Here is a 16501-nt window from a genome sequence, read left to right as displayed (position 1 = left end):
AACACGGGTATAATTGGGCTTCTGAATTGTTTTCAGTCTAGGGGGTGTAAAATGGTAATTCACTGTGGCCTTAACTTGCATTTCCCCAATTTCTAATGAGGTTGAGCATCTTCTTATATGTTTATTCACCACTTATTTATTTTTTTTCTGTGAAACGTCTGTTTTATCTTTTGACCATTTTTCTGTTAGGCTGTTTTGCTGTTGATTTTTAAGAGTTCTTTATTCTAGATACTAATTCTTTAGTGTTTATAATAATTATCTTGTCTCAATTTGTAGTTGGTCTTCCTTTTTTTATGGAGTCTTGGTGAGCAGAAATTTTTAATTTAATGTAATTTTTTATTATTATTTTTATTTATTTGTTTAATTTTTGCGGTACGCGGGCCTCTCACTGCTGTGGCCTCTCCCGGTGCGGAGCACAGGCTCTGGACGCGCAGGCTCAGCGGCCATGGCTCACGGGCCTAGCCGCTCCGCGGCATGTGGGATCTTCCCAGACCGGGGCACAAACCTGTGTCCCCTGCATCGGCAGGCGGACTCTCAACCACTGCGCCACCTAATTTTATTTTTAAAAAATATATTATTATTTTTTCGACCCCACCATGTGGCATGTGGGATCTTAGTTCCCCAACCAGGGATTGAACCTGTGCCCCCTGCATTGGGAGCTCAGAGTTTCAACTACAGACTGCCAGGGAAGTCCCAGAAATTTTTAATTTTAATGTGTTTCATTTATTGATTTTTGTAAAATGTTGGCACTTTGAAAAATATGATTTGTTAAAGTAGTTTCCTTCCCTGAGTTCGTAACAGTCTCCTATATTTACTCCTAAAAGTTTTACTTTTCACGCTTAAGTCTTTTTATATATGCTGAAGGTAGAATTCCAGTTTCGTATCTTTTCACATGAATATCCCAGTTGTTTCAGACCTATTTGTTGAATATCCATGCTTTCCCCATGAATCTGCAATTCCACTGTTGTCATATGTCAAGTTTGCACGGATCTCTTTTTCATCTCTGTATTCTTTACGTTGATCTGTTGCCCATTACTATAACCATTCCACACTGTCTTTAATTATTATAGCATTATAATTATAATTTCTTGGTATTTGGTATAGGGCATTCTCGTACCTTATTATTCTTTAGGAATGTTGGGTATTTTTGAACTTTTACTTATCAATATAAATTTTAGAATCATCTTGTCAAATTCCTTGAAAACTTTTAATTACAATTGCATTGGATTTATAGATCAGTTTGGAGAGAACTATATTGTTGTGTTTTTGTGTCTTATTATAGATGAATGTGAAATTGCTCTACTTCTTTGATGTCTTTGAAGACAGTCTTGTAATTTTCTGCATATGGATCTTGTACATCTTTTGTTAGATTTATGAGTTTTTTGTTGCTGATCTCTAGTAGAGTAGCCACCTTGCTAAACTTTCATTATTTCTAACAGTGTCTCCAGATTGTTTTTGAGTTTTCTTGGTAGACCATCATATCATCTAAGAATGTCAGTTTTGTTCCTTCCTTTACAGTTCTTTTGGCTGTTATTTCTTTCTTATGGAACTACATTGGCCAGGACCTCTACCACAGTACTGAGAAAAAGCAGTGATAGTGGGCATTTTTGTTCTTTGCTTTAAAGGGAGTAGTGCTCAAGTCTCAGCATCAGGAATTATTGGTTTTAGTGGGCTTCACTAAAAGGAGATGGGAAACATGCCTTCAGTTGGGAAGTAAATTCCCTTTTCAGAGATTTCAGAAACAAATTTTTTGAAGTTTTGGTTTAACAGATGATTTTTATTTATTTTTTTAAATTGTAGATTTGCTGTTGCTGAGTCTGATTGTAATTTAGCAATTGCCTTGAATAGAAGTTATACAAAGGCTTATGCAAGACGAGGTGCTGCTCGAGTTGCTTTGCAAAAATTAGAGGATGCCAAAAAAGGTATTAATATTTTCCAAGTCATCCATATCTAAAAAATTATTTAAAATTTTAATTTAACTGATGCTATATGAAGAATAATAGAGAATGATAGTTACTACCTTCAGAGATCTGTCTATTATTGAATAAAACTCATTTTTGCAATTTAAACTGTGTCTTGATATTTTGGGAAAAGAGCATGTTATTTGCCACCAATTAGACTTTGGTTCAAATTCTCATTTGACCATGAGCTGTGTGACCAGGAGAAGGTTACGTATCTTCTCTGATTTTCAATTTCTCATCTGTAAAATAGGGATTAAAACATCTTGTTGGCTATTATGAGGCTAGAGGTAATGCATGTAAAGCCTTAACACATTTTTATTTATTTGTAAATTCTAAGCCTTCCATTATTCCATAAAATAGGTTTGCATAGTACAAATCACAAAATCTGAATGACGCTGATGTCTGAAAGATTGTGCTCCTTCTTGGTTTTATGAAGTATAACTTATGATAGCAAGTATTCTTCCCGGGGCTGGTAGAAGAAGGTGATCTGTCACAAGGATTCTGTCAGGGTTTTGTCTGTCCTGGGGGAATGGAGGCAGTCCAGTGGCATAATGTTAGTGTTTCTTAGTTCCTCTTAATTTTGCTACAGGATAGTTACCTATTTGTCACATGTAAGCAAATGATTGTTGTTCTATACCGGTTTTTTAATCTCATATGTCTTTCAAATATTCTTTATCTTCTGTTTTACTCAGATTATGAAAAAGTATTAGAACTGGAACCCAATAACTTTGAAGCTACAAATGAACTCAGGAAAATTAATCAGGTAAACTGGTTATTTAAATTAAGTACATTACTTATTACTTTTATTTGATAAAGTAAAGGTTTTTGCATAGACTTTGTACTATGTAACATAGACATTTTTCTACTTTTAATTCTTTGTACTATAGAGTTTTTTACTAAACAAATGTGTAAGCTAGAGGTGGTATAATGGTATTTAAAGATTCTTAATTAGTTATTATCTTAAAAAGTTGTCTGAGATATTTAGAACTACTGCTGCTTCACTTTTTCCTAGATGTCAGAATCATTTTTCTTTATCTCACTGATTTTTCTGATTTGGCTTGTGCTTTGATTTTTGTACTTTTGCATATTTCTTTGATTTTGTATAGTTTTAAAGTTGCTCCATCTTTATGGTCTATATAGCAAAAATAATACTAATTTTTTAACAGTAAGAAAATAGGTACTTAAATGTAAAATTTGCTGTCAAATGATACTGAACAGTTACATATTCCTTTTACTTTGCTGTTGAATCAGTTATAATTATTTTGCCATCTGTTGAAACTTTGATAAAAAAGTGACAATGATTGGGGAAAGTCTGCCTTTAAATATTGCCATTACTTATTGCACATAAAATCTGTTGGTAGATATATCAACTTGATTATAATTGTGAACTGTATTGTGTATTTTCGTGTTTTGTCCTAGGTCAAATAATGACTATGAATATTAAATTTGAGAAATTTGGTGATGTGGTCTCAAATACCTTCTTTATTTTTGAAAATTGTTCCTAGAACAGTGTAGAAATTCAATAAATATTTGTTGAATAAATAAATGAACAACTGTCTTTAGTGAATATTACTTATTTTAATTGGAATAAGATACACATTAAATTTCTTTGCTTTTTATTTTAGTAAGTAGAAAGATTTTGAATTGGCATAAATATTATTTTAATTATTTGAAATGTGGCAGGAATTCTAATATATTTGAATAATTTATTGTTTTAAAGTCAAATATGTATGCGTCTTCCATTACTTGTTTTATTTTAGCTGACTGCTATGTCTCCTAGGCTTTAACTTCCAAAGAAAACTCATATCCAGAGGAAGCTGATACAATGATTAAGTCAGCTGAAGGAGAGAAAAAACAAATTGAAGAGCAACAGAATAAACAGCAGGCCATTTCAGAGAAAGATCGGGTAATCCAGGATTCCAACAAATATATGTTTCTCTGAGCTTACTCTTAGCTTTTTGTGTATCAGTTAAGTTTCTGTCTTTCCTAATATTATATTAAAATTCTTCTTCAGTAGAAACTGAGACTTAAATATACTAAAACTTCTGGGGCCTACTAATTAAAACTTTGAGTAATTGATGACTTAATACATAATATTAAAAAAGTATTTAAGTTTAGGAAACAAATTATTTTTGAGCATTTTAACATATATTTACATATTGTGGTTATAAATTTAAAATACAAATAAATTACAATTCATTCTTACTTATTTTTCATTAACTCCCACTGAACTATTTCTGATAAAAATTTCTTTAGAAATCCTGAGTTGAGATTTAATTTAACATATTATAGCCTTTCATGGACCCACAACAAATACTTATGGAATGATTATTGATTGTGATATATCTGATTCTGATTAGAAATAAATGTTACAGTGAACTCTAGTATACACATTCCAATACAGTTTAATTTATCCTATGTTTAGGTATATTAATGTTACTGAAGAGTGAGCTGTACAGTCTGATACTCTGTTCTTTCACAAAAATTATTTGAGTTTTGAAATTCTTCTGTAGAGATTCTATTTTTTTTGGCCGTGCCTTGTGGCTTGTGGGATCTTAGTTCCCTGACCAGGGTTTGAACCAAGGCCCTCAGCAGTGAGAGCGTGGAGTCCTAACCACTGGAACGCCAGGGAATTCCCTGTACAGATTCTAATATTACTAAAGAGTATAATATTCGGGCCTATATTTATTTATTTATTTATAAAATTCTATTTACTTATTTATTTTTTGGCTATATTGGTCTTCGTTGCTGCGCGCGGGCTTTCTGTAGTTGCCGTGAGCGGCAGCTACTCTGCGTTGCGGTGCCCAGGCTTCTCATTGTGGTGGCTTCTCTTGTTGCAGAGCACGGGCTCTAGGCACACGGGCTTCAGTAGTTCTGGCGCACGGGCTTCAGTGGTTGTGGCTCACGGGCTCTAGAGTGCAGGCTCAGTAGTTGTGGCACCTTGGCTTAGTTGCTCCACGGCATGTGGGATCTTCCCAGACCAGGGCTCGAACCCGTGTCCCCTGCATCGGCAAGCGGACTCTCAACCACTGCGCCACCAGGGAAACCCCTGGGCCTATATTTATTAAAATGTGTTTTTAATTTAAGCTTTGTCCAATCTTAATTAATAAAATATGGTTAATGCCACAAGGTAATATAGTAGCATACTTTTTTTTTTAGTACTGAAAAGAGATTAACACCATTGGAAAAGCAATCCAAACTAACAGATTCTAAAACAAGTATCATGGATTTTTAGCAATTAAAATATAGTTTAATTACTGATATAATAATGATGGGTATACTTGCAGTGTTGCTAAAGATTTGAATTCAACTAACTTTTTTTTTGCATTTTCTTTTTTATTCTTCTCCATACTTCTTTCCAAAATGACAGGGGAATGCATTTTTCAAAGAGGGGAAATATGAAAGAGCAATCGAATGCTATACTCGAGGGATAGCAGCAGATGGCGCTAATGCCCTTCTTCCAGCTAATAGAGCAATGGCCTATCTGAAGATTCAGAAGTAAGTATTGGTTACTTTTAATTCTTTTCAAGATGAAAAATGAAATTTACCATAAATTGGCATATTAGCTAAATAATAAATTTAATTCATTTACTTCTAAGCATTAAAGTTAGAGAGAGAGAGAGAGTTGTGTATGTGTGTCATAGTACATATTCAGTAAAAGTTAGCTCTAAAATATTTTTCCAGTTTTAATGCTCTGGCATTACACAATTTAACGCTTCTTTTATTTCTTTATGTTATTCTGAATTAGCGATTTGAAAGTTATTTTTAACCTCAGAACCCTTTGGGCAGAATCTTACCTGGAAGTGTATACATATATAACAAAAGGGAATTGCTGTCATTGAAACTGCTGATTGATTACATATACAACTAAAACTTGGTCCTGTGATACTAACCACATATTTCTGGATGCGCTCAAGGGCTCCATGTTGGACAGTCAGCAGGATAATATCTGATGACAGAAACTATGTCTTTGAATCTGTTGTAATAATACTTTACACACTAGTTACAGAATTAAAAATTCCTATAAATATTATAAGTAAGGATTCTAAACTATTCTGGTGCCGTAGACCACTTGGGCTGCATGATGCATCTTTCTCAAGATAATATTTTTAACTGCATAGTGATACATTTAGGATTACAAAGGAAATCAACTATGTTGAAATAGAGTTTTAAAAATATTAAAATTTGTGATACATTGGTGTACATACTTTTAAAAATTAACATAGTACAAAATGAGAAACTATGTTTAAAATACAGGCAAGTTAAAAATAAAAATACAGGCAAGTTAAAGTTAAAAAATTTTTTAAAGACATATTATTGTGAAAGTTTGAATAAAGCCACTAGAATTTGGGGGTGTTCTTTGACACATCTTCCACATATTGATCAACCAGTATGTCTAGGTAATGCCCAGAAAGCAGCACAGATGATTACATTATACCAGTGTGATAACATATGGCTTCATTCTTTGGCATCCGAGTGACTGCTAGGGACAGCATTGCCTGGTAGCTGGCCAGCTGTGTCGTAAGAGCATTTATAAACAGGGGTACTATGATCACATGCAAACAAACAGCAGGTTAAACTGCCACTGTATTCCTGAAGTAGTTGTGTTATCTTAAAGATGTCTGTAACAAATGTAATGTGATATGAAAATAACTGATTTTTATTGGTGACAAAGTCATAGGTACTGTTTTTACTACTGTGGTTTGTTATCTACACTTGTAATTGAAAGGAAAGCTGCATTTCATTTAAAAGTTAATGAAAATAAGGGTACAGTATTTTTCCCAACCAAGTTTTCAGATCTCTCACAGGATCTCAGGATAGGAACCTCTATCATATAAGAAAATTTTCATTGTATATTTAACCTCATTGAAATTAATAGACACATTAGAAGTGTATTATTTTGATTAGTCAGAGTAAAGATCATTGCATATCTTACTAACTTAGGAAAATTTTGAATTTTGCTATTCCAGAATTGCACATGATTTAAAAATTGTAAGGCCTACATTTTTAGGTTTGACTAGTGCCAAGAATAATACCTTCTAATAGGTGATTATATTTACATTTATGAGAGCTCTAATTTATTGTGTTTTATTACTTTAGTTGATAACCACATAAGTATATTATGACAAGTTAACAGTATTTTTTAATTTGAAAGAACTATTATGTGACTTTTTAAAACACCTTTAGTGGAGTATAATTGCTTTACAATGGTGCGTTAGTTTCTGCCTTATAATAAAGTGAATCAGCTATACATATACATATGTCCCCATATCTCCTCCCTCTTGTGTCTCCCTCCCATCCTTCCTATCCCACCCCTCTAGGCGGTCACAAAGCACTGAGCTGATCTCCCTATGCTATGCAGCTGCTTCCCACTAGCTATCTGTTTTACATTTGGTAGTATACATATGTCCATGCCACTCTCACTTCGTCCCAGCTTACCCTTCCCCCTCCTGGTGTCCTCAAGTCCATTGTCTACATCTGCGTCTTTATTCCTGTCCTGCCCCTACGTTCTTCATAACCATTTTTTTTTTTAGATTCCATGTATATGTATTAGCATAAGGTATGTGTTTTTCTCTTTCTGACTGACTGCACTCTGTGTGACAGACCCTAGGTCCATCCACCTCACTACAAATAACTCTATTTCGTTCCTTTTAATGGCTGAGTAATATTCCATTTTATATATGTGCCACACCTTTTTTATCCATTCATCTGTCGATGGACACTTAGGTTGCTTCCATGTCCTGGCTATTGTAAATAGAGCTGCAATGAACATTATGGTACATGACTTTTTGAATTATGGTTTTCTCAGGGTATATGCCCAGTAGTGGGATTGCTGGGTCATATGGTAGTTCTATTTTTAGTTTTTTAAGGAACCTCCATACTGTTCTCCATAGTGGCTGCATCAATTTACATTCCCACCAACAGTGCAAGAGGGTTCCCTTTTCTCCACATGCTCTCTAGCATGTATTGTGTGTAGATTTTTTTGATGATGGCCATTCTGACTGGTGTGAGGTGATATACCTCATTGTAGTTTTGATTTGCATTTCTCTAATGATTAATGATGTTGAGCATTCATTTGTTTGTTGGCAATCTGTATATCTTCTTTGGAGAAATGTCTGTTTAGGTCTTCTGCCCATCTGCGGATTGGGTTGTTTCTTTTTTTGATATTGAGCTGTATGAGTTGCTTGTATATTTTGGAGATTAATCCTTTGTCAGTTGCTTCATTTGCAAATATTTTCTCCCATTCTGAGGGTTGTCTTTTGGTCTTGTTTATGGTTTCCTTTGCTGTGCAAAAGCTTTGAAGTTTCATTAGGTCCCATTTGTTTATTTTTGTTTTTATTTCCATTTCTCTAGGAGGTGGGTCAAAAAGGATCTTGCTGTGATTTATGTCATAGGGTGTTCTGCCTATGTTTTCCTCTAAGAGTTTTATAGTGTCTGGCCTTACATTTAGGTCTTTAATCCATTTTAAGTTTATTTTTGTGTATGGTGTTAGGGAGTGTTCTGATTTCATTCTTTTACATGTAGCTGTCCAGTTTTCCCAGCACCACTTACTGAAGAGGCTGTCTTTTCTTCATTGTATATTCTTGCCTCCTTTTATCAAAAATAAGGTGACCATATGTGCGTGGCTTCATCTCTGGGCTTTCTATCCTGTTCCATTGATCTATATTTCAGTTTTTGTGGACAGTTCCATACTGTCTTGATACTGTAGCTTTGTAGTATAGCCTGAAGTCAGGGAGGCTGATTCCTCCAGCTCCGTTTTTCTTTCTCAAGATTGCTTTGGTTATTCGGGGTCTTTTGTGTTTGCATACAGATCGTGAAATTTTTTGTTCCAGTTCTGTGAAAAATGCCATTGGTAGTTTGATAGGGATTGCACTGAATCTGTGGATTGCTTTGGGTAGTGTAGTCATTTTCACAGTGTTGATTATTCCAATCCAAAAACATTGTATATCTCTCCATCTGTTTGTATCTTTATTTTCTTTCATCAGTGTCTTATAGTTTTCTGCATACAGGTCTTTTGTCTCCTTAGGTAGGTGTATTCCTAGGTATTTTATTCTTTTGTTGCAGTGGTCAGTGGGAGTGTTTCTTTAATTTCTCTTTCTGATTTTTCATCATTAGTTTATAGGAATGTAAGACACTTCTGTGCATTAATTTTGTATCCTGTTACTTTACCAAATTCATTGATTAGCTCTCGTAATTTTCTGGTAGCATCTTTAGGATTCTCTATGTATAGTATCATGTCATCGGCAAACAGTGACAGCTTTACTTCTTCTTTTCCAATTTGGATTCCTTTTATTTCTTTTTCTTCTCTGACTGCGGTGGCTAAAACTTCCACAACTATGTTGAATAATAGTGGTGAGAATGGGCAACCATGCCTTGTTACTGATCTTAGTGGAAATGGTTTCAGTTTTTACCATTGAGAACAATGTTGGCTGTGGGTTTGTCATATATGGCCTTTATTATGTTGAGATAAGTTCCCTCTATGCCTACTTTCTGGAGGGTTTTTATCATGTGTGTGTTGAATTGTGTTGAAAGCTTTCTCTGCCTCTAATGAGATGATCATATGGTTTTTATTCTTCAGTTTGTTAATATGCTGTATCACATTGATTGATTTGCATACATTGAAGAATCCTTGCATTCCTAGGATAAACCCCACTTGATCATGGTGTATGATCCTTTTAATGTGCTGTTGGATTCCATTTGCTAGTATTCTGTTGAGGATTTTTGCATCTATGTTCATCAGTGCTGTTGGCCTGTAATTTTCTTTCTCTGAGACGTCTTTGTCTGGAAGTGTTTGAGAAGGATAGGTGTTAGCTCTTCTCTAAATGTTTGATGGAATTTGCCTGTGAAGTCATCTGGTCCTGGGCTTTTGTTTGTTGGAAGATTTTTAATCACAGTCTCAATTTCAGTGCTTGTTTTTGGTCTGTTTATATTTTCTATTTCTTCCTGATTCAGTCTTGGAAGGTTGTGCCTTTCTAAGAATTTGTTCATTTTTCCAGGTTGTTCATTTTATTCGCATATAGTTGCTTGTAGTAATCTCTCATGATCCTTTGTATTTCTGCAGTGTCAGTTGTTACTTCTCCTTTTTCATTTCTAATTCTGTCGATTTGAGTCTTCTCCCTTTTTTTCTTGATGAGTCTGGCTAATGGTTTATCTATTTTGTTTATCTTCTCAAAGAACCAGCATTTAGTTTTATTGATCTTGCTATTGTTTCCTTCATTTCTGTTTCATTTATTTCTGATCTGATCTTTATGATTTCTTTCCTCTTCTTAACTTTGGGGTTTTTTGGTTCTTTTTTCTTTAATTGCTTTAGGTATAAGATTAGGTTGTTTATTTGAGATGTTTCTTGTTTCTTGAGGTAGGATTGTATTGCTATAAACTTCCCTCTTAGAACTGCTTTTGTTGCATCCCATTGGTTTTGGGTCGTCATGTTTTCATTGTCATTTGTTTCTAGGTATTTTTTGATTTCCTCTTTGATTTCTTCAGTGATCTCTTGCTTATTAAGTAGCATATTGTTTAGCCTCCATGAGCTTGTAATTTTTACAGATTTTTTCCTGTAATTGATATCTAGTCTCATAGCATTGTGGTTGGAAAACATACTTGATGCAATTTCAATTTTCTTAAATTTATCAAGCGTTGATTTGTGACCCAAGATATGATCTATCCTGGTGAATGTTCCATGAGCACTTGAGAAGAAAGTGTATTCTGTTGTTTTCGGATGAAATGTCCTATAAATATCAATTAAGTCCATATTATTTAATGTATCATTTAAAGCTTGTGTTTCCTTGTTTATTTTCATTTTGGATGATCTGCCCAGTGGGGTATTAAAGTCTCCTACTATGTTTGTGTTACTGTCGATTTCCCCTTTTATGGCTGTTAGCATTTGCCTTATGTATTGAGGTGCTCCTATGTTGGGTGCATAAATACTTTCAATTGTTATATCTTCTTCTTGGATTGAGCCCTTGATCATTATGTAGTGTCCTTCTTTGTCTCTTGCAATAGTCTTTATTTTAAAGTCTATTTTGTCTGATGTGAGAATTGCTACTCCAGCTTTCTTTTGATTTCCATTTGCATGGAATATCTTTTTTCCATCCCCTCACTTTCACTCTGTATGTGTCCCTAGTTCTGAAGTGGGTCTCTTGTAGACAGCATATATATGGGTTTTGTTTTTTATCCATTCAGCCAGTCTGTGTCTTTTGGTTGGGGCATTTCATCCATTTACATTTAAGGTAATTAGCAATATGTATGTCCCTATTACCATTTTCTTAATTGTTTTGGGTTTGTTATTGTAGATCTTTTCCTTCTCTTCTGTTTCTTGCCTAGAGAAGTTCCTTTAGCCTTTGTTGTAAAGCTGGTTTGGTGGTGCTGAATTCTCTTAGCTTTTGCTTGTCTGTAAAGCTTTTGATTTCTCCATCGAATCTGAATGAGATCCTTGCTGGGTAGAGTAATCTTGGTTGTAGGTTTTTCCCTTTCATCACTTTAAATATGTCCTGCCACTCCATTTTGGCTTGCAGTTTCTGCTGAAAGATCAGCTGTTAACCTTATGGGGATTTTCTTATATGTTATTTTTTTGTTTTTCCCTTGCTGCTTTTAATATTTTTTCTTTGTATTTAATTTTTGATACTGTGATTAATATGTGTCTTGGCGTGTTTCTCCTTGGATTTATCCTGTATGGGACTCACTGCGCTTCGTGACTTTGATTGACTATTTTCTTTCCCATATTAGGGAAGTTTTCACCTATAATCTCTTCAGATATTTTCTCAGTCCCTTTCTTTTTCTCTTCTTCTTCTGGGACCCCTGTAATTTGAATGTTGGTGCATTTAATGTTGTTCCAGAGGTCTCTGAGACTGTCATCCATTCTTTTCATTCTTTTTTCTTTATTCTGCTCTGCAGTAGTTATTTCCACTATTTTATCTTCCAGGTCACTTATCCGTTCTTCTGCCTCAGTTTTTCTGCTATTGATTCCTTTTAGAGAATTTTTAATTTCATTTATTGTGTTGTTCATCATTGTTTGTTCACTCTTTAGTTCTTCTAGGTCCTTGTTAAACGTTTCTTGTATTTTCTCCATTCTATTTCCAAGATTTTGGATTATCTTTACTCTCATTACTCTGAATTCTTTTTCAGGTAGACTGCCTATTTCCTCTTCATTTGTTTGGTCTGGTGGGTTTTTACCTTGCTCCTTCATCTGCTGGGTGTTTCTCTGTCTTCTCATTTTGCTTATCTTACTGTGTTTGGGGTCTCCTTTTCGCAGACTGCAGGTTCGTAGTTCCCATTGTTTTTGGTGTCTTCCCGAAGTGGCTAAGGTTGGTTCAGTGGGTTGTGTAGGGTTCCTGGTGCAGGGGACTGGTGCCTGCATCTGGTGGATGAAGCTGGATCTTGTCTTTCTCGTGGGCAGGTCCGTGTCCAGTGGTGTGTTTTGGGGTGTTTGTGACCTTATTATGATTTTAGGCAGCCTCTCTGCTAATGGGTGGGGTTGTGTTCCTATCTTGCTAGTTGTTTGGCATAGGGTGTCCAGCACTAGCTTGCTGGTTGTTGAGTGGAGCTGGGTCTTAGCGTTGAGATGGAGATCCCTGGGAGAGCTTTTGCCATTTGATATTATGTGGATCTGAGAGGTCTCTGGTGGACCAATGTCCTGAACTTGGCTCTCCCACTTCAGAGGCACAGGCCTGACACCTGACTGGAGCAACAAGACCCTGTCAGGCACATGGCTCAGAAGAAAAGGGAGGAAAAAAAGAAAGAGAGAGAAAAAAAAGAAATAAAATAAAGTTATTAAAATAAAAAAATTAAAAAGTAATAAAAAAAGAAAAGAAAAGAAAAAAGAGAACAACCAAACCAAAAAACAAATCCACCAATGATAACAAATGCTAAAAAACATACAAAAAACCCCCCAAAAATTAATGGACAGACAGAACCCTAGGACAAATGGTAAAAGCAAAGTTGTGCAGACAAAATCTCACACAGAAGCATACACATACACACTCACAAATAGAGAAAAAGGAAAAAAATATATCGTTGCTCCCAAAGTCCACCTCCTGAATTTGGGATGATGCGTTGTCTATTCAGGTATTCCACAGGTGCAGGGTACATCACGTTGGTTGTGGAGATTTAATCCACTGCTCCTGAGGCTTCTGGGAGGGATTTCCTTCTCTTCTTTGTTCGCATAGCTACAGGGCGTTCAGCTTTGGATTTGGCCCCGCCTCTTCGTGTAGGTCACCTGAGGGCGTCTGTTCTTAGCTTAGACAGGATGGGGTTAAAGGAGCAGCTGATTAGGGGGCTCTGGCTCACTCAGGCCGGGGGGAGGGAGGGTTACGGATGTGGGGTGAGTCTGCGGCGGCAGAGGCCGGCGTGACGTTGCAACAGCCTGAGGTGCACCGTGTGCGTTCTCCTGGGAAAGTTGTCCCTGGATCATGGGACCCTGGCAGTGGTGGCTGCACAGGCTCCTGGGAGGGGCAGTGTGGAGAGTGACCTGTGCTCGCACACAGGATTCTTGGTGGCTGCAGCAGCAGCCTCAGCATCCCATGCCGTCTCTGGGGTCCGCGCTGATAGCCGTGGCTCATTCCCGTCTCTGGAGCTCGTTTTGGCAGTGCTCTGAATCCCCTCTCCTTGCGCACCCCGAAACAGTGATCTCTTGCTTCTTAGGCAGGTCCAGACTTTTTCCCGGACTCCCTCCTGTCTAGCTGTGGCGCACTGGCCCCCTCAGGCTGTGTTCATGCTGCCAACCCCAGTCCTCTCCCTGCACTCCGACCAAAGCCCGAGCCTCAGCTTCCAGCCCCTGCCCGCCCCGGCGGGTGAGCAGACAAGCCTCTCGGGCTGGTGAGTGCTGGTCGGCACCGATCCTCTGTGCGGGAATCTCTCCGCTTTGCCCTCTGCACCCCTGTGGCTGCGCTCTCCTCTGTGGCTCCGAAGCTTCCTCCCTGCCCACCCCCTGTCTCCACCAGTGAAAGGGCTTCCTAGTGTGTGGAAACTTTTCCTCCTTCACAGCTCCCTCCCAGAGGTGCAGGTCCCATCCCTATTCTTTTGTCTCTGTTTTTTCTTTCGCCCTACCCAGGTATGTGGGGAGTTTCTTGACTTTTGGGTGGTCTGAGGTCTTCTGCCAGCGTTCAGTAGGTGTTCTGTAGGGGTTGTTCCACATGTAGATGTATTTCTGATGTATTTGTGGGGAGGAAGGTGATCTCCACGTCTTACTCTTCTGCCATCTTGAAGGTCTCCCTACGTGACTCTTATTTGTATCTTTTTCTAGTGTGTCTTTTAGATTCAGTTAATATCAGAAGTTTTCTCTTCTACATAGTGACTGCTGTCAGATATTACAGACTAGATGAGGAACAAGGAGAAGAGCAACTCTTTCAAACAGGAGTTTGACCTGAACCGAGATCTAAAGGGATAGTATGATTAGTGAGGTGAAAAAACAGGTCGAGTGTCCTCGTGCAGGTTCACAGGCACAGGAGTTGGAAATTCCATGGTACCTCTGGAAAGGACAAGTGGTTCATATGATGGCTGGCATGCAGGGGCAGTGATAGAGATAAGGCTGGAGCGTCATGCAAGCCCCCGACTTTGTGCTCTGCAGACTTTATTGTAAAAAATGTGGGGACCATGCAGTATCTTGAATGGGAGAATGATATAATCAGTCAAGTAGAACATATACTGGTTGGGGCATGGACACGAACACACACAAACATGTTCTTTCTCTTGCTGAAAAGTGAATTAAAGAATTCAGAGGTGTTTAATCTTTTTCACCCTAGGTCTTGTTTTGAAGGTAGAATGGCATTCACTTAGGCCTTGGGAAGAATGTGATCACAGAAGATTCTTTTTTAAAAAAATATTTGTTATTATGAAACTTTTCATAATAAGCTCTATGTACCAAATCATCTAGTGTTCACTAGCCATACCTTTTTTGTCATATTTGTTTCAGCTGTTTTCCCCCGGAATTATTGTAAAGCAAATCAGAGACATTATGATATTTCATCCCTGAAGGATGTTTCATACATAACCACAATACCATTATTATGCCAAATAAATTCACAATAATTCATTAATGTCATTTTAATATATATGAGGGTCTCAAGTTTTTTCTATTGTTTGGTTTTTTTTTTAGCTTTTCTTAGCTTTTTGTTGTCATAAAGCAGTACTCAGACTGAATTAATTGCTGGTTGCATGACTGAGTAGAATTTATGAAAAGTAGTAGGTGGTATGCTTTCACGTATATAATGGATCCTGAGTTCTGTGTGTGCTGTTTTCCTTAGGTGATGTGTACTGTGGGTAAATATTAATGAAGTTTGGAGATTTAATGCCAGTTATAATTTTTATTATAGTAGCTGTACATACTGAGAGTTGGAGGGGAGGTACACTGCCAGCAGTGGTGTTCTTTTGTCTGCTCTACTCATATTTTATCATCATTAATTTCATCCTTCCAGCAGACTCATTCCTGACTTCCCCTTAATCTGATACCTTCTCTTTCCTCACCAGATGATTCCAAAATTTGGTGAGAATAAAAAATTTAAAAATTAGTCTTTTCCCTCAAACACAGATTTGGGAGCTGGTAATTGAAATTATATGTATATTTTTATATTAGAAACTCAGTTTATATGAAGTTTGCTGTAAGCTACATTTTTCCACTTGGTCGTTTTATCATGTTTAATAGGTATGAAGAGGCTGAAAAAGACTGCACACAAGCTATTTTATTAGATGGCTCATATTCTAAAGCCTTTGCCAGAAGGGGAACTGCAAGAACATTTTTGGGAAAGCTTAATGAGGCCAAACAAGGTAAGACTATTTTTATAACACCCGGCCCTCACTCTTCCTGTTGACACTCCTGTTATAGAAGCAGAGATTTGCATAGCCTTCCCATGTTTCAAGGATACAGAACCTAGAAAAGTACGTTTTCTTTCACAGTTTAGATCATGAATACGTTTGTAGATTTGAAGGAATTCAGCTTCCATAGTGGACCTGGTTATCTTTTAATAGCATACAGTACAATCTGACCAAAATTAATGAAAAATTCGAATTATAGGTGAGAAGGAAAAAAGCAAGAAAAAGGCAAGAATGAAAAGGGAGTCAGCAACCAGGAGGTAGAGGATAATATGAGACTGTAGTGATGCCCCCGCTTTTTTTCTTATACTAGTTATTCTTATTTTTTCATGATCTTTTACATATTTATTCTGTTAGTTATTTTGAAGAACCAACTTACTTCTCTTGTGTGTTTTCTGTTTTACATATTTCTGCTTTTTATTTCCTTCCTTCATCTGTCTTTTGGCTTAATTTGCTGGTTTTCTAACTTCTTGACACATCAATGCTTACATAATTGGTTTTCAGCCTTTGTGTTTTGAATGTTCATTTAAATCTGGCAGTTTAAGTCTGGCTTCAGCTGTAGCCCATGCATTTCTTTATCATGGTAAAATAGACATAACATAAAATGTACTGTTTTAACCATTTTTAAGTGTACAGTTCAGTGACATTGAGTACATTCACATTGTTGTCAGCCATCACCATTACACATCTCCAGAACTTTTTCATCATTCCATTCTGAACATGCTACCCTTTTGACA

At 36.7% G+C, this 16501-nt stretch overlaps 1 protein-coding gene across 2 annotated transcripts in view; it reads left to right on the top strand.

Annotated features, from left to right (window-relative positions):
* Window positions 1-16501, top strand: part of RPAP3 (RNA polymerase II associated protein 3) — a 41153-nt gene that overhangs the window by 11366 nt on the left and 13286 nt on the right. For both annotated transcript variants that reach the window (XM_060024640.1, XM_060024641.1), the window contains exons 6-10: window positions 1801-1922; window positions 2654-2724; window positions 3742-3867; window positions 5332-5459; window positions 15598-15719. In XM_060024640.1, coding sequence (XP_059880623.1) covers window positions 1801-1922; window positions 2654-2724; window positions 3742-3867; window positions 5332-5459; window positions 15598-15719 — 569 coding nt within the window. The remainder of the gene's footprint in view (window positions 1-1800; window positions 1923-2653; window positions 2725-3741; window positions 3868-5331; window positions 5460-15597; window positions 15720-16501) is intronic.

This window comes from Delphinus delphis, chromosome 11 (assembly GCF_949987515.2).
Source record: "Delphinus delphis chromosome 11, mDelDel1.2, whole genome shotgun sequence".
NCBI lineage: Eukaryota > Metazoa > Chordata > Mammalia > Artiodactyla > Delphinidae > Delphinus > Delphinus delphis.
Note: the sequence above shows the minus strand (reverse complement) of the source record. Positions and strands in the feature narration are given on the sequence as shown.